Consider the following 27271-nt stretch of genomic DNA (forward strand, 5'->3'; position numbering starts at 1 on the left):
AAATTATGTATGGGTCTAAAAGTGGAGAATTTATTCAGAAAGCAAAAGTTTAAATAAAACAATAATGAAATTAAACAAAAGCTCTGTGGGTGTTAGGCAGCAGTTGAGTTAAGAGATATCGAATATTCTTTCTCTTTGCAACTTGCAAAATGTGCACCACAAGCTGTTTTCCTTGAAGGTGTTATTGGTTACCTTTTCGTTGCAAAGGGATTGTTACCTTCGAGATGGTGTCACAGCAGTTTTGTCGTGATATTGGTTTTGGCCAGCTTGTTCCTGTGAAAGCATTTCATATACTGATGCTGTGTGTGTTGAAGGGGGATTTTCCAGTTCTGATGCAATAGCCAGGGAAGATGCTGATATATTACACTGATGAGGACACTAATGTTTCTCAGAGATCCTGCCAAAGCTTCTAATGTCAGGTGTTGAGCCAGTGCCTTGATGTAAACATGCTGATATCATGATAGCAAGCTCCAAGCTGTCTCTGAAATCTACAGCAACTGTACAGTACTATCTGCCCGGGCTATTGTTAAACCACTACAAAATTACAACCATGAAACAGACTGCGCACAAGTTAAGTAAAACCAGAAGTGTGTTTATTATTAAAAGATGATAACAATAACAATACATGGTATGCCACTTTACCTAACCATGATCTCCCCTGTCACATTCTTTATAAAAGAACATAGTTCATTACCAGTCTGCATTGTTCAAGCCTCAGGACTATGATTAGAAAACAATGGAGCTCCATGTATTCAATTAGAAAATACTCCACTCCCCTATTCCAGCACACCCAGTGTACACTCTCCAATGTGGATAGGCTGACACTTATCATTCCTCAGTCAACCATTTCAGCTGTTGAAGGAATTAACTTGTGAGCATTCCATTAACATCCCAAAAGAGATCAGAGCATTTAAATACACACATGTAAAAATCGAAAACGTTTCAATTCGATGCATTCAAGTGGTCTTCTAGTTAAGTGGACTGCATACCAGTTATACTTATTTCTATTTTATTTCTTTCCTCATTCATTTATTTATTTGTATTCTGCCTTCTTTGCTGACCTGTATATCAACATGATGACTCCTATCCTGAAGTACCTCTGCTCAGTGGAAACAAGGAGTTACTGGCTTACCCAAGGGTCTTTTTTGTGTTTAAATAATTATAGCACTCAATAAAGTGGGGGGATTGATTGCACTGGAGCATTAAGCCCTCTAATCGTCAACAGGACCTGCTCTGCTGATGCATTAAACGCTGTTCTCTAACTATTGTAGACCCGAGAGGAACGAACAGTCAACCAACTCCCCTAATACAACTGTGCTGATTAGTAATTTGTTTCCATCGTATCAAGACCACAGCTAGCATTTTCTCAACAACTCAAATTAGCTTTTTATTTTTATTTTTATAAAGCATTTACTCCAGTTTAATTTAAATCTTTAATACAACAAACTCCTATTTTTTTTTTTTTTTAAAGAAATTTCTGCGTAAATGTTACAAATGGATAAACACACAAACAAGCAATGCCACACTTACCTTGAGTTTCAATCTTTCATTTTATGGAAATCCCAAAGCAATGGCAGTTTTGTAAAATGAACTGCCGTTTTTGTTTTGTTTTTTTGTAAGTTTTTTCTCCTGTCACATACAAGAGTTAAGTAAAGACTGGAGTAAACGCTTTGAAGAGATGCCCCCTATGAGACTTCCAAATGCTGCTGCTTTCTGATATTTATGAATTGAGGTCTTTTTAAAACTGTTTCAATAAATGTTATCGAAAATGTTTTCTTTTTTTGTCTTTATGTTTTTGAGAGAAACACGAAGAACCCCTTCCGAAACATATGAAATTACAAATGATAATAACGATTTGGTTTTCAGTAAATATTGATTAGCTGTAGAGAATCCAATCAAGGTTATACCACTACATTGTTTATAGCACTCATTTGTATTTTTATTGCTTTTAACGAGATCACAAATCGATGCAGCTGTACGATTCACTGCCAGAAAGGGTTGCCAGCCCGAAGCTCAAGCTTAGGTTATAACGGGCTGAGCCTCTGCACCAGAAATACATTCATCATTGTAGATGATATATTATAGATACTGTTGGAATAAACACCAAGGCCATACAAACAAGTCTCAAAGGCTGCTGTGCATCTGATAACACTATGTAACACAATTTTTGTTCCTGGGTAGTAAGTGTTATTTCCTAATTGCTTATGCCTCAAAAGTATAGAAAATGGCTAATATTCCCCACAAACTTTGCTTTTGTGACCAGGACAGTGATATTTCAAAATATCACTATTTCCGATGGGAAAACGGGCAAATGTGTGTCTTTTTGTTCACATAAAGTCAGAAACAAAAGATTTAGAAGTGAGTAGTTTTTCGAGATTTACGATTATACTGTATTTACAGTATAATGTTAATTTGGATTCATATGTTGTTTTTTTCTGACTTTTTTTGTAATGAAACAGACATCTTGAACCTACTAAAACCTACCTCTTTCCTGCTATTTGATATATAAGTACAGTAGTTATTATGGATGTCATGGAGGTGTGTGTGATGAAATCAGATAGTTCCACTGATTAAATGTGTATGATGCTGCCCTAGCTACACTTTATAGCAGTTATGGCTGTGCCATAATTTTTATTGAATCCAGTCCAGTGTTTATATTTTCATTCATTTCTGTCTGTTGCTGTGTATTACTTGTCCAGCAGGTGATGTTGGTGTATATACTTATGTTTAATTCTGTCTGTAAGAAAAATCAGAGGTTGATTCATCATGTGGTTGGAGGAAAAGGACCAGGCAACAAGCTTACATTCCTTCCAAAGACCTTAAAATAGCCTATTCAAAAACTGGAACTGTTTGCAAGGAGTTAGGCAAATCTGAGACCAGATTGGAGAAGGGAGTTAGGATCGGGGAGCATGATGCAAATCACACGCCAACACACGAATAAGAAAAGGAACAAGCCACGTGACCTCATGCAGGATCAAGGAAAAAAAAAAAAGAAATCAAATAGAAGTTTCTAAACCGCTGGATAAACCCACGAGAATACTGTACGAGTGAGATCTAGAAAGACATTTAAGAAATCAAAGCTGCCAAATGCAGCAGACTCAGGACATTAAACAGTCCAGGCAAAGCCACAGCTAAATTAAGATTAAACACTGCCAGAGGCTCCTTCTGAAGTTAGCTCCGTATTATAAATTACACTTGCTGTATGACTGACGCCGTGTAAAACGCTTTCATGAAACAAACATCATTTACTTCATTGAAAAGGAAGTTTATTGTCAACTGGTGATAATTAACATAATTCCACTGCAGCAGGGATCTGTGCTGTTGCATTTTCTAAGCAATCTGAAAGAGGTTAAACTGTGAGCAACATTAACGCTAGGATATTAACTTAGGTGTTCAGACACACGCTTGCCAGCTGCACTATTCCCTCACCGGGAAATCACTGAGTTAGATCGATTACCACCCCCTCACAATCTGCGAAAGAGGATCTCTCTGTTTGCTTACCAGAGACTCTACCCAAAACTCCACAGGACTCGGGAATAAGTAACATTATAGTGCATCCGACACCATCAGACTTTGACATGAATAATTAAGAACCGCTTTGCAGGGACAGCAAGAAACCAAAGTACAAAATCAAATCTCTCTAGGGAAATGCTAGGCTGAAAGCACACCAAAAAGCTCTCATTGGATTGTACTTTTTATTTTTTCTTGTTCTCGGTCCTCCCCTCAATTCCAGTTGTGCACCTGCTCTATAACGTTCTATAACTCTGCAGTCGAACTAGTTTAAAAGACGGATGTTATCTAGATGGATATTTACTCAAAGGAAAAGTAAAAGGGGTTATTGGTGGGTTAAAGCTGCAGTAGTTTTACAGAAACAGCCCCTTAAGGTTTGAACAATAGGATTCTAACTGGCTCAGTTACAGTATTGGCGAGTAATTATTTACTACGTCTGCTTTATCGCCTGCTTTAAATGGCTCTTAAAACCTTATGAATTGAAGCGGCAGTCATAAATGTGCACTTAACATGTCGTCATTTAGTTGTTTGATGCAGATGAATGCGGTTTTGCTACTCGCTCTCGATGGAGAGGGATCCTCTGTATGAACTGGTGACCCAAAAGAGATCGTTTAGCAGGTTTTTTAGAGATAAAATCTCAACAGAAGGAGGTGTGTAAGGGCAATGCTGCACACAACAGGGTTTCAAATGCAACATATCTACTTGTGTAAAGCAGGTAGCTATGTAAAAAAACAATAACCAATCATTTCGGAATGCCATTCACAAAGCTAATCATTTACAGCTAAGCTGGTTAGACTCCCGGTAGGTCAATAAGAAAAAAAACGACTTCTAATGGCTGTTAAAAAAGGGTCTGTGATCTAAACTGAATCTCCATCAGCTATAACAACTGTTCATTTTTCTTTTCATAATGCAGGCAGTAGATGGGTAAATAGTTAATGAAATGCGGAAATGTGCTGTGTCATTATTGTTAAACATATGCATTAATTGTATTAGCTTTTTGGCAGCCTTACTCTCAGCCAAGTTTGCAAGAGGCGGTCCTGCATATATCTGAATTGTTGCAGTGCTCCTGTACAGTCAGCTCACATCATTTACAGGAGTACAGTCTTGATTCAGCTTTATAAATATAGCAGGCTAATTCTAGTCAGTAACCTGCGCTGCATTGAAAAACTATTTAATTAAATTATGCTTCATACTCAAAATGAGACCAATATTTTTTAATTAAAAAAAAAAAAAAAAAAAAATATTAATTACCCTGGATTTTCAATATTTATGATTGTCGATAAATTGGCACATTTAAAAGAGTAAGGAGTTAAACAGCCCCACGTGTTGCTACAACTGCTTAAATAACGTACCTGTGATTTTTCTTTTCATTGTTAACACCCTGACAACTTTTTACACTTATAACTGTAAAGTCTGTTTAAAGCTCTTTTCAAAGTGGCCGCTCTAGTGCACTGATATTGTCAGGATTATTGCTCACATTGTCAAACCGGTAACAGAAAAGCCAGACCACTTCCAGTGCACTACAGAGGACATTTTAAAAAGAGCTTTGAAACAGACTTTAAAATTATAAGTGTAAAAAGTTGTCAGGATGTTCACAATGAAAAGAAAAATTACAGGTATTACTGGTGACGTATAATGCTATATTTTTCCGGAACCCCGCTAATTACTCCTTAATCTCATTAGACAACTCTGACTAAGTTTATAGCGTATCAGGCAAAACCATAGATGGAAAACTATCAGAGTAATAAAACCTCAACACAACATGTGCATACTCTCTAACCGAGACCCAAAGAGATACAAGACATTGCACAAGACTGCTTTAACACTGAGATGGTACAATGTTTATTGTAAAATGTTTACACTTGAATACAAATTAATTAAAAAAAAAAAAAAAAAAAAGTCAACAGCAAAGTTGAACCGTATGTACATATTTATGATTTTACCAAGTTTATCCATACCATAAACATCATTTCGATTTAATTAAGACAAATGCACAAAACATTACAAATAAATGCATACTCCAAGAACACCCACTGTGTCAGTATGCAATATGTTAGCCCTCTGAGTTAGCTGGGATGGGTATGCCAATAGGATGTAATGTACAGTACAGCGTGCACAATCTCAGCTGAACAGAAGTATCCTATTCGTCTTTTAACCATGGAGTGGCAAGTGAAGGAGTAACCAATCCGAGCATCAAAGAATATAAAATAACTTCCCACCTACTGTGCACAAAGCAGCCCCACTACCCTGCAAAGTGTGCTACAAAGGAAAGTGGTAGAAACACAGAAGCTGGCCACATTGTAACTGTCTAACAAACTAACAAACAAAGGCCCGCTATGATCTTGTTAGTTTCCCTTTTGTGGCTTTTTTGTGGGGGGGAGCTTTTACTGTAGAACGTTTGTAAAAATGCATTGGGGAAACTGAATAATCAAGGCAATTACAATTATGTTTAAAAACTAATTAACAAACAACACCTACATCTCAACAGAAAATAAATAAAACACAGTTTGTGAGTGTTCTGTGATGATTTAAAATACATTAATTAATGAGCTGATAAGCTTTGGTTGAAATGCCTGTGATGGACATTTAATTTAAATCCTGCAGAGACCCAGCCTTCCCTAAACTACATATAGCTTGAGAGATATAAGCCAACCCAATACCTGCAGATTAGGAGCAGCTGAGCTACGGGAGATTAGAACTTCACACTGAGAAGGGCTTGGTTCCAGATATAGACTGTTTCGAGAGCAGGAGGGGGTCCCTCTTATCAGTAATGGTGTTAGCTGTGATTTTGGGTGGTCTGGATTTCTAGATGAGCAAAGGCATTACAAAAATTCCAATAGGTCTACGAAGCAGTCTAGTGATACAAGGAAAAGGATTTATTAATAGTACGTTTAGGGGGAATTGTTTAGTCTATCTCATTTGGGGTACATAGATGCTCAAATTGAGAAGTTGGGCTTTTACTCCTGGTTGCGTGGGCTTCGTTTGCAGAAATACACATTTATTATTTATTTTCTTAGTTGGACGTTTGTTTGTTCCTATGAAAGATTATGACAGCTTGTGAGATTGTTTGTATGTGACTTCATAATGGTGGAGGAATGAGACACATAGATTAACATGACGACTAGCTTTATTTGGGTGATTGTGTGATTCCCGTGTCTACGCAGCACTCTTGTGATTAGGTAAAAGGGCCGGTAAATATTAAAGGTATTTAGGCTTTGTCCGTTTTCCAGTCACTCATTGCTTTTCACTCTTTCCTTTAATTTATTTTAGAAGTATTGTACTGTACCAGTGGACGAGATGAATTTGAGATGATCTCAAGCTAGCCTTTTTTATCGCTCATTATTATAACTACTAAGACATGCTCCTTGTTTCTCGCAGGCAAAGAATGAGCTTTTTCAGCTGGTTTGACATTGTGGGTTGTAGTCTGTAGATTCATCCCTTTGTTTTGATGAACTGACTCACTGTGCTGCAAAAGCCCCCTAACAGCCTGAACTGGCACCCCAACCTCAACCATGGATTTGCCATTACTCCTCATTGTTGCTTATCATTTTTTACAAGGATTCTTGTCTCTCGAGGTTGAAAATGTAGGAAAAGTTCAAATAAAAAATAAAAAATTAATTTTTCTCAGTACCTACAAATGTGCCCACAAATAATTTATTGTAACTAAAGGCCACAAAAGAAGCTCTAATGCATAATACACACAGAGGCTACTGTATACACTGGTGGGTTTGCATGATGTCTGATACACAGAAGAGCATTTAACAGATGAACTAAACATTGAAAAAATAAACCCTCACATGTCCCCAAATGGGACTTGCATTTGTCTGGTACAGACCTGTGTGTGTGAAAACTTTTGTGTTTTCGTGACTTTTGCAGCTAGTGAGAACTAGGTGCTGTTTCTTGTTCTGGGAACGAAGGTCTCAGCTGGCCGTAGTAAAGACTTCATTGAGCAAGACAATGCGTTGTCTTGTAAAACCTATTGCTGGCCAGAAGCAGATGTAACTTCACTTTGAAACAACCTGTGCTACCCTGTAGAGAAGATAAATGAAGTGCAGGGCTTAAGAACCACTTCCCAATCCAACTCAGTATATAAGACGGTCAACGTTGCTTTTTTGTGGGGGCTTTTTTGCATTTCTTTTAAAAAGTATGTGTAATTGAAGATATTTATCCAGAAATGTAATTTTATTTCAGGGATGTCCTCCCTCTCTTAACATGCATTAGGAAACTGACGATTTTGCGGGGATTAAACTAACTAACTTTCATCTCTACTGGAATTTATTCAGTGCAGTGACAATGCTTTAGTTTAACATCTCTTTGGCAAAGACTGATCTGTTCACTACAACGCGTTTGTTTTGTTTGTCGATTGAACTGTAGGTCCAAGATACAGCAAAAATGTGAAGGCTGTTTGGTGGACCTTTGCTATAGAATGGCTTGTATGTAATTAGGGGTATTCAAGGGAAATAAAGAGAAACAAGAAGACAGAAATGCAATGGGAATAAGCCCTTGTGCATGTCACAGGAGGCGAGAGCTATGTCCACAACCCCAATAATAATTCCAATGGCTAAGTTGTTGCACCAGTAAAAAAAAAAAAAAAAATCAGTCACATGAAGATGGGCGCTTGCAGAAATTTAGAAACATTATCAGCTTCTCGTCCAAAGTTTACCTTCTTTTCACAGTGAGCATCACTCCCAGCAAGATGATGACAAACATGAGAATCCCGGCAATAACTCCTGCCATCTTCACCGTGCTGTCCACCTGTCTCTCGGGCTCCACAGCATTCGAGTTCTGGGTGGAGGCTCCTGAAATGAATAACAAAAAAGGCAGAAATATAGAAAGACTCATTTCAAAAATAAAAAGCATGCATTTAAGTTGCATTGTCCTGGATTATTTTGCGTAGGATGTGTGCACCACTTTGGAAGTGTTGCCATGAATGAAAAAGGTGAAAAAGACTTCAAAGCAGTACACTTCTGCCCAGTTAGAATTCTTAGCTTGATTCAGGTTTGAAAATCAATGATTTAAAAAAAAAGATGGGCTTTAACACTTGGCAGTGACTTACTCAATAAGATTTCTTATGAATCCACACTTTTCTGAGCTCTTGTCCAGAAAATTCCCCACATGGTGGCACAACAACATTTCCAAAATGCACACAAGTGCATTAAGATTTGGTTACAATGTCCCCTTTCATGGAAAACGTGATACACTGTAAAGATGGTTAAGGGTTCAGATTCGGTTTTAAGTAGCTGGAAGGGTTGCGTTTTCTAGGTTAGATGAAGCATGGATTAAAATACTGCCTAAAGCTGCTGACCTTTTTAGATGCTTTTTGTAAGTGTAGTATAATGAGTGGAGTGTTTAAATCTAAAAGGAGTAGCTTTATAAAATACACACAAAGGCACTGGCACACTATACCACTAAATAACAACATAACTGACTGCTTTTATTGTCTCGGTTTGCACACATACAGTACACCCTACCCTCTGACCCACTCAGTACATTGACTTAACAGCAACCTATCATGTTGAAAAACAAACCGCACAAACACAACCTTTCGTCCTTTGTATTTAATAATGAGTGTGCTGAACAATCCCCTTTCCTCTGAACTAAATAAGCACTGGAGATCAACTATTCTGTCACCTGCACAATGTAATTTGAGCCCTGGATTAAAAGATCATGCAGCATATCACCTCTGGACAGAACAAGCAACTCTCTCCCTTCTGCATGTAACAGCTATGGAGTTATTGCTGCAACACTGTCATCACAATGCAGATTTTTTTAAAGCTTTTCCATCTGTATCCATAACTTCTGTCAGGGCTGGAGGGTAACTTGATTGGCAGCCAATGAAAGCAACATGCAGTCTTGAATTCAGGATCCCTTATTAGATTTTATTGAACTGCAACTCACTCGTATTTGGGATGGAAATAAGACAAGTGCCTGGCAACGGTGCTCTTTATAACAAATACATTTTTGAAATGAGAAACTTAAAAAATACAGAATGAAAGAAACACATCTGATGCAGCCCAGCAAAGCTGGTAAATTAATAGATGAAACAAACAAACGCTGACAATACACATGATACTTTACAAATGATATCCCTGACATTTTATTTGATTTATGCACCTTTTTTTTATTGTGGGACTATGACTGGGAGTCATGCTGGCTAGGTTCTTCCTTAAATTGAGAAACATTTGTATGCAATTTTCCACGAGTTCTAACTTTGATTCAAACTTTGATAGCAGGACTGGGAATGAACTACCACTCACAAACTTTTCACAAAGTTTTCATGTAATTGTTTCCCTTTACTAGAAAAAGTCACATCAGCCCTAATCTGTGCTACATTGCATTGCCTTCTCACTGACTAACATTTACAGGCTTTTCCATTACATACAGCTATTTGATGGTGTGGAATACTATAGATGTCCTTGAAAAGTTTTTGTTTAAAAAGTACATGGGCTTTTACCAAGAAACTCATGCTTCTAACAATTTGAAAAAAAAATTATAATAAGGCTGATACTCTGAGGGTAATTGGTTAGGTCTCCCATGCAATATGATAGAGTTCAGAATCAGAAACCAGTAATAATCGCAAGCCTACATACAGAGTTCTGTGAAATGAAAAGGATAACGAACTGCTCTGACTAATTAGATAATGGCTGGTGCTGTGTGGGTGGGCATGGTACACTTACACACCATTAAACCTGTCTGCAGTGTGTGGGCATTGTTAACTGATTACACAGACGCAGCAGCTAGAACTGAAGCATTACTTGAAGCCTTTCCATGCTCTCTTATTCCTGCCTTTTAAAAGGCTATACCAATAAGTCAATGTGTGTCTTGATAAGGATAGGATTCTGTAAAATAGCAGTGCTGTGGAGCTGAGAGTTAAAGGTTAGATGTGACAGTCATGAACCTCATTCCCAGCCTGTGCCAAAGCAGATCTTCATTCTCACTTTCTCTTTGGTGTCAGATTGGAAGAGAAGGTAATTGTACTGGACTCGGAACTCCCTATGACTTCAAAGCAGCTCAAATTTGCTCTTTTTCTACGGGTAATTCCTGGAAAATGTACCTGTACTTTGATCCAGGGGATCACAGGTTTCATTCCTGGATTTGAAAGACTCCCCTGTTACTGTATTGTACAGCACTTTGGGTGGGTCGCCAATGAAAGGCGCTATATTAGTGTCATTTTGCAGTTGGCATTTGGAATGATTTTACAAGTAATAAAATAAGTATATTTGATAAGACATTTTTGGGGGGGGGGGGGGGGGGGAATTAATGAAGAATCTTTCGCACAACAAAAAAAAAAACATGCAGGTATTTGTAAAATGTGCAGATGGTATATTCCACAAACAAAAATGAACACTTTCTTAAACAAACAAACGAAAAAGTAAAAGAAGTGAAGAAAAAAACAGCAACTCTGTATTCATACCACGTTTCTTACCAATTCTGTCAAATATTTCTCTTGTTTCAGAACAAATGTTGGAATTAAACTGGGGGGGAGGTGGGGGGGGGGAGTCCCATTATCTAAAAAATAGCAATTAAGCCGCATTGTTTTCGGAAGACTTAAATACCACTGTGCATTATTCACCAACTCAGATTCCATCAGCCACCTAAAGATTGTACTCTTACTGTGATTAATGTCCATTACGCATCTCTTTGGTCGTATAGAAGACAACCCCTTTTGTTATTAGTGATTTGTTTGACATAAAGGATCAAAATCCATTTGTTTTCCATTCAGAAAAATGAAGCATCAAAAAGGAATTATTTCAAAAGCCCAGGATATTAAAACATAATCCTAGAAGCGACCCAGCTGCAAGAAGCATTAATTGCTAGAATTTAGGATGGCTTCTGTTTTAACTAGGAAGTACGCACTAAAATATAGTCGAAGCAGGTTTATGTGGCTCATTAACTCTACAGCTCTCTGCAGTAGAGATCGGGGCTAGTAAAAGCACAATGTCCTGTCAACCCTATAAATCAGTGAGAGACGCCACGCGCTGCTCTTTATGAGTCGGGGCTGGATAATGTTGTTTGGAAACAGGCCAAGACTGAGATTGGGATTGGAAAAGCAGTCCTGTGTAACAAGATTAGCGTCTGAAACACTGAGACCGTGGGTCAGATGGGCCGAGATTAGTGTTGATTAAGTGAGTCAAAACAATACAAAATGATAATAGGGAAGAAGGTTAACAGGTGTCGATCCGGGCTGCACAATCTAGCATGAATAAACACAGATCACAGTAGTGAAGTACATCCATATAGCCAACATAGAGGCTCAGCAGGCTGAAGCATGAAGGAATTTGCATTCATGTGCCATGTTGGTTCAGTTGCACCAGGGAGCATGCTCTAGCTATTATTACTCTGTGTCATTTATCTTTTTTAGAAGATAAATCCTTTGCCAGGAAAGCCATTGCATATCTCAACAAATATGCTGATGTCCACAGTGACCAAATGGTGTTATGATAGCGGTGTTGTGCTCATCAAACCATTAAAAACAGAGATGAGCATGTGTGTGCTACCTTCAAATTTACTAAGACCTCTGCAGCAACACCTCTGAATGCAGCCCCCTTTTTCTGTCGATAAGTAATTCCTCTCTTGTGCTGTGCAAATCAGGAAGCATGATAGGACAATCATCTCAAAGTAATGGGAGATGTTACTGAAAGGACATATCTATTTCAACCCCAATTTATGAGCAAACATCCAATTATTTTCACAGGTTTTTTTTCCTCCTAGGGTTTGCTATCACAAGGTCAGTTCTAGTAATCTGGCCTTTAAAATTCACAGGGTACTACAGAACCACGCAACTCAGAGATGTCTTTGTCTCTAAGGAGCTAGATTTTGGTGTATAGCATATGATGGGCAACATGTCTGTGCTGTCTGGAGAAAAACAAAAAAAGATACTAAAAAAAACACACAAAAAAACTGGTAAATGTTATAAAACTACATTAAAAAAACAGTGCAGAGGCAAACATGCCCATGTTTGTATTCGTTTATATAGCAGCATTTACAAATGACTGTATGAAAAAACAGCCTACAAAGGAACTCCATGCATACAGCAAACTACGACTATTCAACTGCACTGTTTTCTGCTTTGCATGAAAGGTAATTTAATGGCTTACTGGGTTTATTTGACCTCTAAGAGATGTCTTTACAGTAATACCACCTCTACATTTGGTTTAGTTAATTCAAAATTAAATTTGAATATTTGGTTGAATGTTGAAAGAATATCCGAATATGAAAACGGACGTTAGTCCCAGCCCTTGATGGTCATAAACTGCTCCTTCTTCAACAGTATGTTGTTTCTTGCTACTGTAGTTTACTAACATATAAAAGCACACAAAGTTATGTATCGGTCAAAAGACAACATTGCCTTCTGAATGTACACATTATTGTACATATTTGAAATGAATGCATCATCTTTGAATGTATTGCGCTGGTCATAGTGTGGGATATCAGAACACCATAAAAACTTAAAACTGAAACCGAAAAAAACAAAAAAAATCACAAACATAAAGTTAATCGAAAAATGTCCCTCCATAAAGTTCTGCATTACCGATAGCGGATATCTATTATTGGCCACTACATTTCACAACCAAACGAGTTTGCAATAGCTTTCAGTGAATGAGATAGCCTATCCTTTGTTTCCTGTGACTGCATGACTGGAATCCAGGGCTCACCTTGCTGGAACCGGACAGCGGTGAGCTCTGAAAACTACAGCATGCTGAAAACCGTTCAGCATTGTATAGAAACAGCTGTGAGACCAGAACCCTGGCTCTGTGTGTATCCTGCAGTCTCAGCTGCTGGTCATTCGCTTCAGCACAAACACACAGAACACACTCTAAAGTTTCACAATGCATGGTGGGGGGGGGGGGGGGGGGGGGGGGGGGGAGATGCAAATGAAGCAAGATTTATTCAGGCTAGTTTACACAACTTTGTTTTCATTTTTCTAATGTTTTGCTCAACAGATATACACACTTCCCTAGACCTGTTTACTCAGCCAAGTTCACCAAGTTCAAAAGCAATTGCTTTTTTTTTGTTTGTTTGTTTTGTTTTAGAAGCATGTACAATAGCAGACAGTGCTTAAAACGTTAATGAGCAAGACCGGTATATATTTCAGTCTTCTCTCTATGTAGCGGCTTATCTGTCCAGTCTGCCCACATACTTTTACTGCTGGACGATCAGTAAGGGAAAGCCAGACAAACCTAGCAGCCAAAAAAAACAAAACAAAACCCAGGTATTTTCATTTTTTTTAATTCACATTTAAATTGTATTGTATAACAGTAGTGTCCTTTTTTATTCATAGGATATTATGTCAGTTTGAAGAACATACTGTATCAGCACCACACTGCGTTTTTGCAGTTGTCAGTACAAGCCTAGATAAGGAGCAAAACAGAAGTAAAAATGTAAACAGACGGGAGAGAAAAAATACTCAAATAAATAAATAAATAAATAAATAAATGTGTGTTTTTATGGCATCAGGGTGTCCTCCAAAGGATCATTTAAAGCAAACTCAGCTGGTGTGTATCAGACATGCACAAAAATGCATTAAAACAAACAAAAAAACAAAATCTGACTATGGAGTCGATAATCACCTTCACTGGGGATGACAAGTATGTACGGCGTTGTTATTTGTCCCCTACCTATTACCACTAAGAACAAGGAATATAGTTCCAGGTCAGCATGCATGAGAGAAAGAAAAAAAGAAAAAAGTCTAAAAAACAAAATAGGGCTTTATAAGTCAAGTGTTTTCCCTTTGAATTGAATAAGGTTATACAGCAGTTAATAAGAAAAGGAAGATCTGTGCATAATGAAGCTGGTACATTTTGATACCGTTTATGGACCCCAGGCAAACCTGTTGTATCAAACAGAATTAACACAAGCTTTCGAGGCATCTTCAGCTGGTATGAAATGACAGATGAATAAAATAAATAAATAATAAAGGCTTCAGTTTTTAGCAGGCCATTAGAGTATAAAATTGTGTTGCAGTAGCATTTCACGGATTAATATAGCTCAAACCTATTCTACAGCCTACATCAGCATGATATCCGAATCCTAAATGCAAGCACCATTACCTAATCCTCTCCCTCAGGGTCTAATCTCACTTTGCCTGTCTCCCCTACAGAAAGCAAAACCACCACAAGAATAGTGGAACTGTGCGGCATGGTTGCTGCTTGAGAGATGTCGTTATATAGCGTTTCATTAAAGCATATTTTCTGTATGCAGAATGACTGTGTTTGTATGAGCCCCGACCTTGCTCGTTAAAACTGTGCTTGTCACAACCATGAAGCAAAAATGTCACAAACTTATCAGCATGCCTTTTCCCTAACAGGCATGCAATGTAGAGTCAAGAGCTCTGGTTATAAATAGAGACTTGATGAAGAATGTGTAACAATAAAAATAATCAAATGTTGCTGCTCACATACTGTAGATCTGTTTGTCCTTATTTGGAAACAGATGCACATAATAAATCAAATAAAGACAGTGTAAGGAGGTGGAGGTTGCGAGCTGTCTGGTGGCTTTATTTCCACTGTACTGATGGAGTTTAGATTTTTTATTGTTTAATGTTCTCATATAAAAATTATCTTTTAAAAAAATGCTTGTGTTCTCAAGGCATCTTTATCTAAAGATGATAAATCATGCAGAAGGAAACCTATAAAAAAAATGCAGGATTTGAGGTCACTGGTAGCACAATGGAGAAAATGGAACAATTCTGTGACAGAGACTGTGTTTTCTGCTGCTGTACTGTACAGGTAATGTATGTTAGACTTTAAAATTGCACTCTTTTTGCACTTCAGAATGTATTTAGCTAAGGTAATCAAACCCTAACATGCTCACATTGGTATCCCATGAAAAACATTGTCGTCACTTTTAAGTTCTCACTGTGAGAGGCAGCCCTACATTAGTGAAGAATGCCTCTAAAAAAATCAGTCATTTATCATCTTTTACCCTTTCAATTATTCTGGCAAAAACATGCAGAAATGTCACAGAGAATGTCCTACCTTTAGTAGCCAGTCGGACGCAGCTGATTTTTATTTCCTGAAATGACAAGAAGAAGAAGAAGAAGAAGAAGAAGAAGAAGAAGAAGAAGAAGAAGGAGAGCCTTGAGTCAGACCATAGTAAGGTTCTTTTTTTTATCTCTTTCAAAACTGGATGCAAGAATAGCATTAAGTAGCCCGACTCTGGGTGATGAGAAACTCCTGCTTTCCCTTTCAGGTGGAATTCTGACAATGAGGAATACAGTAGGAATGGAGCTAATGAGTATGTGTTAATATGCAGCTTCACATGATCGTGAGGCACTGCGACTTTTGACAAATACCGGCAGTTAATAACTCGTTTGACAGCTTGCAATTAGCAGTTTGACTTCTGGGTGTTGTCTGAAAGCACACTCCTGGTGGCTTTGGGCTCCCAGGCAGCTGCCAACAGCTGTTAAATCCCCAGGTACCTTCTGCTTGCTCTTCCAGATTATTTCTTAATGGAAAAAAGTTACAGTCAAACCCACTCATTGTTAATGTACACTAGCCCCCTGCTTCGAAATGACCAGGATATACATTGGGAGTCAATGTGGGGACAAGTTCCTGACAATAAAGTCAACTCTGTTTGCTTGCTTATTCTCCTCCCAGTCCCTTAAGTGATATTAAAAGGGTTGACTGTGCAAAAGCTGAGCTGATGTAGTCATGGTGACACATTTCACTAATCACAGGTCCAGAAGAGGCCTGGCTTTATTTCCTTTCCCCCCCCCCCCCCCCCCACACACACACACACACACACACACACAAATAAAAAGTCCTATCTTATTTACAGCTAGTCCTACAGTACACAGTGGCCCTGTCATCACCTCAGGTATTCCCTCTGCTCACGCAACACGTATTGGGCTGTACAGTGAAGCTCTCCGGTCGATTTGTTTCAATTCAGTGACGTCTTTACCAGGCTCCAGAATGCACCATAATTCATTTTAAATGAACCAGGATATTGATTTTTACTCATCAGGGGAATAGGGAACAGCATCTCCTGGGCACTGCAGTGTGTGTTTAAAAAAGGACTTCTGTTTTATAGGGTTTGGTTAATAAGTGGTTATGATCCATCATCCCCTCTAGGATCATTTTGTGCAACGTCTGCACTAGCTTAGGTGACAAGCTGTTCATAGATCAGCATTGATAAAAGACCATTATGGCAGCATTTGAGACCATTTCACCTCTACACTTGCACCATGTGTATTCGAAGAGGGTATACCATTTAAATAGTAGCAGTTACCCACCATGCTCTGCTCTCCTCCACCGATGCGTGGCACAGGCTGTGATTGCATGAATTAAAAAAGAACCGTGACAGCAGCTCTTCTTTGAGCCGTTTGCCCGTGCTCACCCACGGCTTGGAATCCCATGGTCTCTGGGGCTACGTTGTGCTTTGTTTTGACTGTATGTTCTTCCATATGACTATTGGGTAATATGAATATGACTAATAAAAAGTAGTGCATGATTAAACTTCAGCTGACTGACTCTCACCGATGAGAGATTCAAGCACAGCAGATGACAGGATTCCATTACTTATAAAATGTGACAGCTGAGGTTTGAGTTCTGCCCTCCAGTCTAGTAATGCCCAGACAGACTGTCAAGCAGTCTTTAGGAATTGTTAAGCTGACTGAGAGTAGGGTTTTTTTTTATCTTACCGCTAGCCTGATCAGTGTACTCTACTAGGTTGCATTTCCACATATGAATGCATTTTCAAATTATTATTATTTTTTTTTTTTTCCTCAGGTTTGTCTCATGTGCACTCTGGTTTCTTTTCATGGTATCTTAAAAAACAGTTTATTTTACTTTAAAGTATAAAATAAATAATAATTGAAAATTAGAAATGCAGTACACCTTTTAACATTTAATAAAGTTAGAAATATTTTTTTTTTAAAAAAGGGTTTTATTTACTTTAAGGCATTTGAGCTAGTTATTTTTTTCTATTTCAGTTTTATTACTTGCTGGAATGGATCAAACTGCTATGCAATGGGCATTTTATTTCCATCCCTGTAGCGTTTTTTCTTTTATTCATTATTGTTTATTTTTTTTTGCTTAGAATGTAAACAAAAGCTTTGTAAATAATGCAGAATTCCTCCAGGGATAAATATACAGGCTCTTGCATTGTGAAATACATTCTCATTGTTTGAGGAGAAGCAATTCAGGAGGTTGTCTGTGCTCCATTTCTCTTTATGAATGAATGCTTCTACCGATCCAGCATATTTATATGATAAGTTACAAAGGCAAATGCAAAAGGGGGGGGGGAACTGAGCTCAAAGAAAAAACTAATAACTCATACCTTCATAGCTGCATCTATTTTAACACGTTTACTTCGACGAGTTTGTTTTCATGTGGCATATGATCAGCACAATTCCTCGCCGCTATATCCTACCATACACAATATCAGAGATTAACTCCAAAGCTGCATGACTCATATGCCATCTGAAATGTTGTGAAGAGAGTAAAGCTGCTCATTTGACTATGTATTGCCTCTCGACATGCCTCCTCGTTCAGGTTGAGAGGAAACTATAACTCACATCAGCAAATGCTGTGTTGGGGGAAAATAAACTTGCTGTTCTACTGTCGATTTAATATAGTGGGCAGAGTGAGTCAGCACTGTGAAAGAACATCAGCCACCCAGTGCCTCTCATCTCCTTCTCCTTCAATGGTAATGCAGTGGCACACCAGGGGCAATGTCATGGTTATGTATTAAGGGGAAACAGTAGCTCAAAAGCCACTAAAATGGCCCGATTAATTGGTAGAATGGTACCACAGTTTAACATTATCAGATTTGAACATGCCAGCTGAATCACAATGGTATGAATCAATAAGCACTGGCAATCCACTGTGCTTCCGTGGTAGCAGTGTGTGGCTATACCAACTCTGCTGTACCTTTCAAATCCACTGGGAGTGTCTTGGTACTGTTTATGGTGCTGCTAGGGCTTTTCCTGGGAAATACATAGGGATTTTAACATTATCACAGTGGTATGTTTCAAATATATTTTGAACATAAAAACATAAGAAGATTTACGAACGAAAGGAGGCCATTCAGCCCATATAAGCCTGTCCACACCCTAGCAGCTGATTGAACTTTAGGTTGGGTCTTGAGGATCCAAGTGTTTCTGCCTCAAAAACATGACTATGTAGCCCATTCCACACCCTCACCACTCTCTGTGTGAAGAAGTCTTCTTCCCTCTGTTCTAAGTCTATCTCCGCTTGATTTCCAACTGTGTACTGCCTTCTGAACTGTGCTCAAAGTAATGGTTGAGTTAACTAGGTCAACCCCTTTTAAGACTGTATGTATGTATTCCTCTAGCACCCTAACCCCAAGTCCAACTATAATCTAGCCCTAGCACACGCAAACCCATACCTATCACAACGGTGCACAGTGATAAGCAGGGCTGATAAACAGCAAAAAAACTCAAATCGGTAAGTCGAGTGAAGACACAAAAAGGACAAACCAAAATGAGCCATGATAACACTTAAAAGGTATAAACCAACCTATTTTCATTCGGAAATAACAAACCAAGCAAAAAAAACAAAAATTAAAAACAAAACCAAGATTATTTGCTCCACCTGACACTGGATCACCTCACAAGCTGGAATCCAATTCTTATTTGCTCTGTACTTTGCGACTATAACAGTGCTCACTGTTCTTGCGTGTATTGGGTAAGTGCTTTATGTAATAACATTCCTTATGCTTTGTTACAGACTTTTACAACAAAAGCAAACACACATCTCTATAGCTGCAATGCTCCCACAGACTGATGGAGAAGTCTCTAACACTACATCAAGCAAAGTGATGCCATGAAAAACAAACTGACAGCTCCAAGATGACATCTTAAAAGCACTGCCCTTTTTGCACCATTTATTTCCATCATCACTCACTTCTGGGTCATGTCAAATATTTAACCTAATGGAACTTCAGTTCAAGCCATCCTCGCACCACTTAACAGAAGATCCACACTTTCACATGAGGAGAATTATAGCATAATGAGGTCCTGATGGGTTATGAGGGAGCAGAGTACAGGACAGACAAGGAAAGCAATGATGTATATCTGCAGGATTTAAGTGGCTCTAAATTGAAGAGATGGCAAGCTAATAGATAACAGGTAGGTTATTGGTTTACTTAGTTATTGTATTAATGTTTCCATTCTGCATCTAACGATCTGGATGACAAAAGGTTTAGAATTGGTAAAAGAAAAGCAAAGTGTGGTAGTTATTAAAAAACAATGCCTCTAGTACATGCCACACAAGACTGCATGTAAAACATTTTGGATAAGGCCTGACTAGTTACTCTGCAACCAGTGCACCTCTTCCTCTTTCAGCCAAACAATCAGCTGCATAAAACAATACATGTTTCAGCGTTGCACAGGGATTAAGTACACAGTGTGCAAAAGATTTGTTTTGTTTTGTATAACTTACACAACTTGCTTTCAGACTGAAGTAGCCAGAAGGCACAATTATGAAGCGCTTTTCAAAATATTTTTTTCTTCTTCGCGTTTTGCAGTGCTTTCTAGTGACGGATTCAGAACCCACAGGGATCCACATAAACTGCTGTTGTGACGCGTTGTCGCTCAAGTCCTTCCTTTAATATCTTGTGAAATGAATTCCAACTCATAAGAGGCTAGGTCCCCCTGTGTGGACCCAGGTACCTGTCTTGATTGGCACTGCCAAGGGGAATCCAGCCCACACCTGCTGCCAGCGCTTGTCAAGACAGCAGAGCAATAAATACACAGCACACATGAAGTGGAAAAACTGTGAAATCAGGGGTGCTTTTTCTGTACTTTTGTGTTGTCCTCCTCTGGGCATTGTCTGTCATTTTTACTTTCTTTGTAGTACTCTGGGTAGCAAACTATGGTTACAAAGCATGTGTGTGTTCGGAAAATACCGAGTTTTAATTTGAATCAATTATAGGATTACTGTAAAGTATAGCATCCTGACTAACGACATGCAACAGCTTAGTGTAAGAGAGGCATTGTTGTCTTGGGAGAACCCATACCTACATGGACAGTTACTCAGATAGGGTTACCATGTAACTTTGGTTTACCCAGGGTTTTACTGGTCCCGATACAAATAGGGTCATATGTAATGAACTAGGCATGTGTCTCCATGCAAGGCAATCCATTCATCATCTTGCAGACTACTATAGCTGAAAGACAGGGCTTGATTTACTATTAGCAATGCATTAGCTGTGTCCTGGACATTACATTAAAATGTTTCCAGTTGAAGTAAAAGGAAAACCCAACAGAGAAACAAGACAAGTTTACAGGAGCAGTGTGGTTACAAAGAGCACAATGTTACTATAGGGGAACAAGACAGTTGCATTCATCCTTGGTCATACATTTGCTACTGTACATTAAAGGTTCCCACAGTGACCTAAAAGGTATTATATTGAATGCTCAACTCAAATGAAAGTACTGAATATAAAAAAATTTAAAAAATAGTGCTAGGGCATATTATTATATTTTGCGTACAGACGTGAAACATTCCAATTATTTGTCAATGAGGACAGAACACACTATTAAGTGACTTCTGCCTCATGATGTTCTTACATTAAGTTCAGTGGCGCGTGCGTGTTTTTGACTTTGTCGTCATGTTAAGTTACAGCAGGCCTGCTCATTGAAGTGCGGCTGCAGTTTGCATAATAGGGCTGCCTAGAGTGGAGTACTTTACAGACTTCAGCTAGAAGTGGCAGAGAAGTTAGAGAGAAGGACTGTGTGCCTGGGAATCTCAGTTCAAAATCTCACAGCAGTTACAGTACAACAAGAATGAAACCACGGGCGATCCTACTGTGCGGCCGAAGTGTCGTAGAAGTATAGAGTTCAAAACCCTAGTACAGTGCTTACTCCCTATTGCCAACCAATAATTAGTTGCAGGTCAGTGATACAACCAGCTTTTATAGGTCTGTCTGTCTGAGAGCAGACAAGAGATGAAAACCTGCAGAATCGATGAGAGCACATAAGGACAGACCCCATTGGCATATGAACTCTTCAATAGCGAGCTGTCCAACCCGGCTGTCTGCATATTTCAGTTACTTGTGCTCTGCGTGGAAAAAGAGGCCTAACCCAATCCCAAAGATATTACACCTAGAAACTTACCCCATTTGCTTTACTTATTGCCTGGAAATAAATGCTGTAACTCTTCAGGGGTGAAAGCGGAGCGTTCCAGTAACCGCTGTATGTTTTATTGTCTCCCACGGTGAAGGGCTGAGTAGCAGGGAGGTTAACAGGGGGGATTTCAGCTGCAAAGTAGTGCGGCAAGTCGAGTGCTGAGGCGTTCTTGTAGCTGACAGGAGTGGCGAAGCACTCGATCACGACCGCGGCTCTCCGCGACTTTTTCTTGCGTTCTTCTTTAACAACCAGTTGATAAGCGCTGAGGAGAAACAAAAAGAGGGGATGTTCGAGTAATAGCGGGCAGCCTATGGCAAACCACACTTCCGTTTCAATCTGAGCTGGTACTCCAACGTAAGGACCTTGATCACTGCAATATTCAGCTGATCTACCTTCAGAGACATCTGACTTGTAATCTGTGTGCTGTCTGTTTCCAGAGATTACAGGAAAAGAAACAATCACAGGCTGATATCTACTATTAGCGGTTCTTTTAAAACACCTGGCCAATCATGTCAAGAATAACAAAAGCATCCAAAACGCAGACAGGCTGGTTCACTATAATTCTGCATGATTAAGTACACCCTCAGCAATTTATTGTGACCACTGTTCCAAAGCATTTCTGTATATTAAACGGGTATTGCAAGAGCCCGATAATCACGTCAAACCACTGCTGTGAATACCTTCATGATCATTATTTTAAGAGCAAGGATAAAAAGATCAACAAGCTGTACTAATACACACGTTTAGTAAAAGCTGAATTTATTTGCTCTGCTTTGCCCCAATTTCATGATTTCTTTGATCTTGGAAGAATAATTTGACTCCAAAAATCCATCCCATGCCTCACTTAATTATGTGCTTCTCTTGTTATGGGATTTTCTTTCCTGTTACTACAAAATCATATTTAATTAGACACAGTCACTTTATAGACAGTAGTGTTGGTTGGAGCACTTTCTCATCTGGGCTAGAACTCGACCAACGTGCAAAGAACATGGTTATCTTTTTTTGGAGATGGAAAAAAAAAACAAGAAGTCTCCACTTCAGTGGATCATTCCTACACAATCTTGACAACAGAATCAGATTGCAGAGTGTGTTGCCAGCTAGTCAACCGCAGCAGTGAAAACAGATCAAACAAGCACCAGTGTGTTTGTGAGTCTATTGATCTCCAGGAGACTCTATGGGAAAAGCACACAGGCCTAGATTCTACTGATCTGAAAAGCATTCAGTGTGCTTATTTATACAAACACGGTTGATAAATGCGGCAGATCAGTACACGTCAGATCTCAGCAATAGGTGGTTCAAAGTACTATATTTTATATGAGCTGAACATTAAAACAATGAAATAAAAATAACTTAAACGTTTTTCGCTTTTTTTTTTTTTTTTTTTTTTTTTTTTTTTTTTTACAAGAATTTAGGTTTTGTCAGCCATTGTCGGAGCTCCCTCGTTCAGGAAAGGTGCTGGAAATCCTCTATTCTGTGCATATTAATATTTCTCTTTAAAAGAGGCAGCCCTTCACTACAGGAGTCTTGGTGGTCCAGTGTTTAAAAGAAAGGAGGTTGGAGGTTTAATCTCAGCTCAGCCATTGATAAAGGTGTGTGCCCTGAGCAAATCACTTAACTGCTAATTTCTGTCAATCTCTGCTAATCGCTGCTAATTTCTGTCAATCTCTGCTAATCTCTGCTAATCTCTGCTACTCTCTGGCAATCTCTGGCAATCTCTGCTAATAATCATCTCCATAACTATGCCACAACAGTTCCATTGCTGTCTCCAACTGTTTGAAAAACATGTTTTATATAAGGGGGCACCAATCTAAAAAGATTTCCTTTAAAAACACGTTGACTCTGTTATATATACAGTATTTGCATGGACTCAATGAACCTGTGCTTGAATAAACATGTTACTGTAAGAGCAGCATGCAAGGAAAATGCTGTAGAATAGTGGCCAATCAGGATTGGGGCTAGTTTATAACACATGCAGAAGGTCTCTTCGCTGGGCAAAATTTAAACAGCACTACAAAGCATTCCCCCTGGGTTATCTACACATCTGTGGTTCTACTGGCTAGGGAATTTAAATCTAGAAATGTAGGAACACCTGGGACCCAATGGAAAGGCTGTAAATTAAAAACAAAAAGTGAAGGAATTCATGCAATAAAACAGGGAATGTGCAGCAATATTCATTCCGATTCAATGAACACATTTATCGATCATTTGTGCTTTACTTTGAAAACCACATTCCCATGACCGACCGCAGTATTACAAATACAAAAAAATAAATAAAGGATTTCAGCACAACAGGGTTCAGAAACACTGCAAGCCTATGATTAGGAACAGGAATCCTGCTTTCAGTAGTTTTTAAATATCGTAAGTAAAACGCAATGGACTAAACAGAAGCCAATTACCCTGAATAATTGCCAGTGCTTTTAAAAGCTCTTTTAAAGTGTCTATAAGCTATTACTTTTACCCTGCCCTCCTCCAGACTTAAGTGCCTGATTGCTGTTTCTGAAAAGCAGCCTACATACTCCTAAAGCTATTTACTGTGCTGGCAGCTGGAATACAACCTTGAGTTATCAAAAGGTCATTGTGCAAGAACACTGACCTTCCCAGGTGTTCTGGAAAGGCGTTGAAATGATGTACTGAGATGATGGAACATTTCATTTCTACAAGCGAGGAATATTCTTTGCACCAAGTAACCAAAATTGTGATTACAGTATGCAGCTATTTAATACAAACGCAACATAAAGACATCTGCTAAAACAAAGCAGCGTGAAACTAAATACATTAAAAAGAAAGAAAAAAAGAGAAGTTATCATCAAAAGGCCAATTGTTTTAGAGCAAACAGCATTCCCCTGACTTGGTTTTTATCATCTAAGCTCTCTTCTGTTTGCAAAGTTCTCTCAAGGAGCACCTCTAGGAGTAAGCATCATTTCACCTCTGTGTAAAACAGCCTTAATTAGACCAGCCGAGGGCAATCTACTCATAATAAGGAGTGAGCGTTTTGGAGCCGTTTCAGGGCGTGGTGATTTGCTGGTTGCTTGGCCTTGAGGTAAAAAACAAAAACACTCGAAAATGCAAAGCTCTTCAATGTGATCGGGTGAACCAATTAGACTGCTTACCTTATATCCACACTTTCATATTGTTGTCAATAATTACACACATCTCTGCCATTACCCCACAATTATGTATCATTAGGGAAATGTATGTTCCTCTACAGGGTAAATGAGATCTGCAGCTCTGATCCTGCAACTTCTACGATGGATAATTACTTATGACTTTCGTTTTCTCAAATGATAGGCAATGGCTTCCTTTGAAGTAAATATTTGAGAAGCAGAAAGCTCGTCATGAAAGAGGAGCACCAATTACAGCAGAATGATGATGAAGTGCAGTGAACTGTGCTCAAAGCAAAGCCATCGAGCTGCAGGGTTAAACTAACTAGCTGTACTTTGAGTCGGCTAAATACCATATTGGCCTAATTGTTGACTGTATTTACAAGCAATTACATAGGACTGGAACAGAGGAGATGAAAGCCCTCTTTTGAAGCCAGTTCGCCACTAAGGACAGTGGAGCAATGCAGTGTAATTGAGTTTCTTCTTCAATATTTCATGCAGTATATGAACAGCAGACACAGACACAGTGGCTCAGGTAAAAGATTGCTGTCATTGCGTTTCTAATGATCCATTTGGGAGCTTGCTCTGTGACATTGTCATTGCTGTCCTCAAAGGTGACGTGACTGTAGTTTTAGGGTTAATGCTAAGACCAACATGTTGTGGAGCAGGTATTTCGTTTTTGGCGTCCACTTTAACTCCTGCTGCAAAAATGAGAATTTTTAGCAATCCATTGAAATCGATCAGAACCAGACCACTGTCAGATTTTCTCGGGAGCTTTGCAGTACCTGTAAAGTTGCCATTTTTGCACAAAACACATTGTAATATGGTTGTTAAGTAGTAGACTACATTGAACTAAATTCTTATTCAGCTGGCCTTAATCTGCTATTGAACACAAATGTTCAGTAGTCACGAATGTGTAAAAGATTGCAGAGAAAGGCAACGACTAAGCAAAACAAATCTAAATGGGGCTTGCACTGTCTTGTGTCTTTGCATACAAATTGCACTTATTTGAATGACTGCTTTTAATTCCTCAAAGCATCCACTGGACCGACAGTAATTCTGTTTTTCATTTAGAGGATGCTTTGAACCACACCACCCATATATTTCAGATCTCAAAGCAATCATATCACTCCTCTTTCTTACTCATGGCTGGATTTTTATTTTTTCTTTTCATGCGTACTGAATATATTCCCCTTGCTGTGGCATTTGCTCTGTTAAGCAAAACCTGGTGCTTGCCAAAGGAATACACAGCAGAGGAAGGCACCCTGTGGGGAGAGAATTCCCCACGCTCCTATTGATTCCCCATTGAAAGCTTTGTGTATCCTGCATGTGCTAAAACTGTAAAGCAAAGACGGGCTAGATCAGCAGTAGACAGGATAGAGAGCCAGTATTTTGGCAGTAAAAGATGACCTAAAGGCCTCTCAGATTCAGAATCCCATATATGTTCAAAAGACCAGATTCCCTTTGTCCTGGTCTGCTATTCATTTTCTTTTGTTTCTTTACATGTTAATGTCATTAACTAATAAAAAACTTCAGAGCTACAAGACAAAACAGGACATCTCTAATTATCTTAACGAGCTCCTGAGATACTGATCGCCCCAAAATGACTATGAACATGGGCTACCATACTGCATAGGATGCAGTGAATGTGAACAAGATGCCTGATCCTCATTGCAGTCCCTTCAGCCGCTCGGCTGTCTGCGGTGTGTGATCGAGTCCTTTACCTCACTGGGGCTCCCCTGGACTGGGCAGGCTTCAGCAGCACAGTGATGGTCGTGTCAGTTTCATTCAGCGGGGCATCGGTTTCATACTCAGGCATCGATGGGGCTGAGGATAGAAAAAATTAAAAAATAAAAAGTATACATCCAGTAAAAAAAATAAAATAAAAAAAAAAGATCACATTTCAAGAGAAAAATGAAACTGTGATGTATGACAAAGGGGGAAAAAGTTAGATGGTGTGTGTGTGTGTGTGTGTGTGTGTGTGTGTGTGTGTGTGTGTGTGTGTGTGTGTGTGTGTGTGTGTGTGTGTGTGTGTGTGTGTGTGTGTGTGTGGTGCAGATGCTCTAGCGCTGAGCTGAAATTGTGCATAACACAGGTGTTATTCCTGTAGTATTCAGCCAGAATTCATTATGACTTTGCAGCCATTCTTTTAAAGTGTTACCAGAGCAAGTCAAACCACTGTTAATGCTCCTGGAGGCACCGTACTGTGAAGATGAAAAGCAGCCAGAACAATTATCGTTATAAAATGCAATGCAGGCTGGACATTTTCTTTCCATTTTCCTAAGATGCATGAACTCCGGTTCACCGTTTCTAATGATGTGTGAATTCTGAATCACCCTCTATAGTCGCTATAATGGAAAGCATGCACATACTTTATTTTGAATGAGAATGCATAGGGCTCCTTCTGATACTGTCATAGCTGTTCTGTGCCTTTTATAAAACAATAGGCCTCAGTACTTCACAACAGGGCTCTGTGCCTTAGATTCAGAGCTGTATAATTGCACATCGCTGTGCATTGTACTTATGTGTAAGTATCAGACAACAATGCAGCACAGTATTAAATTGC

The 27271-nt window shown here is 38.9% G+C and overlaps 1 protein-coding gene across 12 annotated transcripts in view; it reads right to left on the reverse strand.

Annotated features, from left to right (window-relative positions):
- The window catches only part of LOC121297858 (receptor-type tyrosine-protein phosphatase T), a 156562-nt gene that overhangs the window by 36490 nt on the left and 92801 nt on the right, over positions 1-27271 (reverse strand). For 8 of the 12 annotated variants that reach the window (XM_041224400.1, XM_041224399.1, XM_041224402.1 and 5 more), the window contains exons 11-15: positions 26430-26532; positions 21593-21866; positions 15489-15525; positions 14082-14138; positions 8174-8309 (exon numbers count right to left, since the gene is read on the reverse strand). In XM_041224400.1, coding sequence (XP_041080334.1) covers positions 8174-8309; positions 14082-14138; positions 15489-15525; positions 21593-21866; positions 26430-26532 — 607 coding nt within the window. The remainder of the gene's footprint in view (positions 1-8173; positions 8310-14081; positions 14139-15488; positions 15526-21592; positions 21867-26429; positions 26533-27271) is intronic. The other 4 variants (XM_041224408.1, XM_041224407.1, XM_041224409.1 and 1 more) reach the window with 1 other exon arrangement.

Source organism: Polyodon spathula, chromosome 23 (genome assembly GCF_017654505.1).
Source record: "Polyodon spathula isolate WHYD16114869_AA chromosome 23, ASM1765450v1, whole genome shotgun sequence".
NCBI lineage: Eukaryota > Metazoa > Chordata > Actinopteri > Acipenseriformes > Polyodontidae > Polyodon > Polyodon spathula.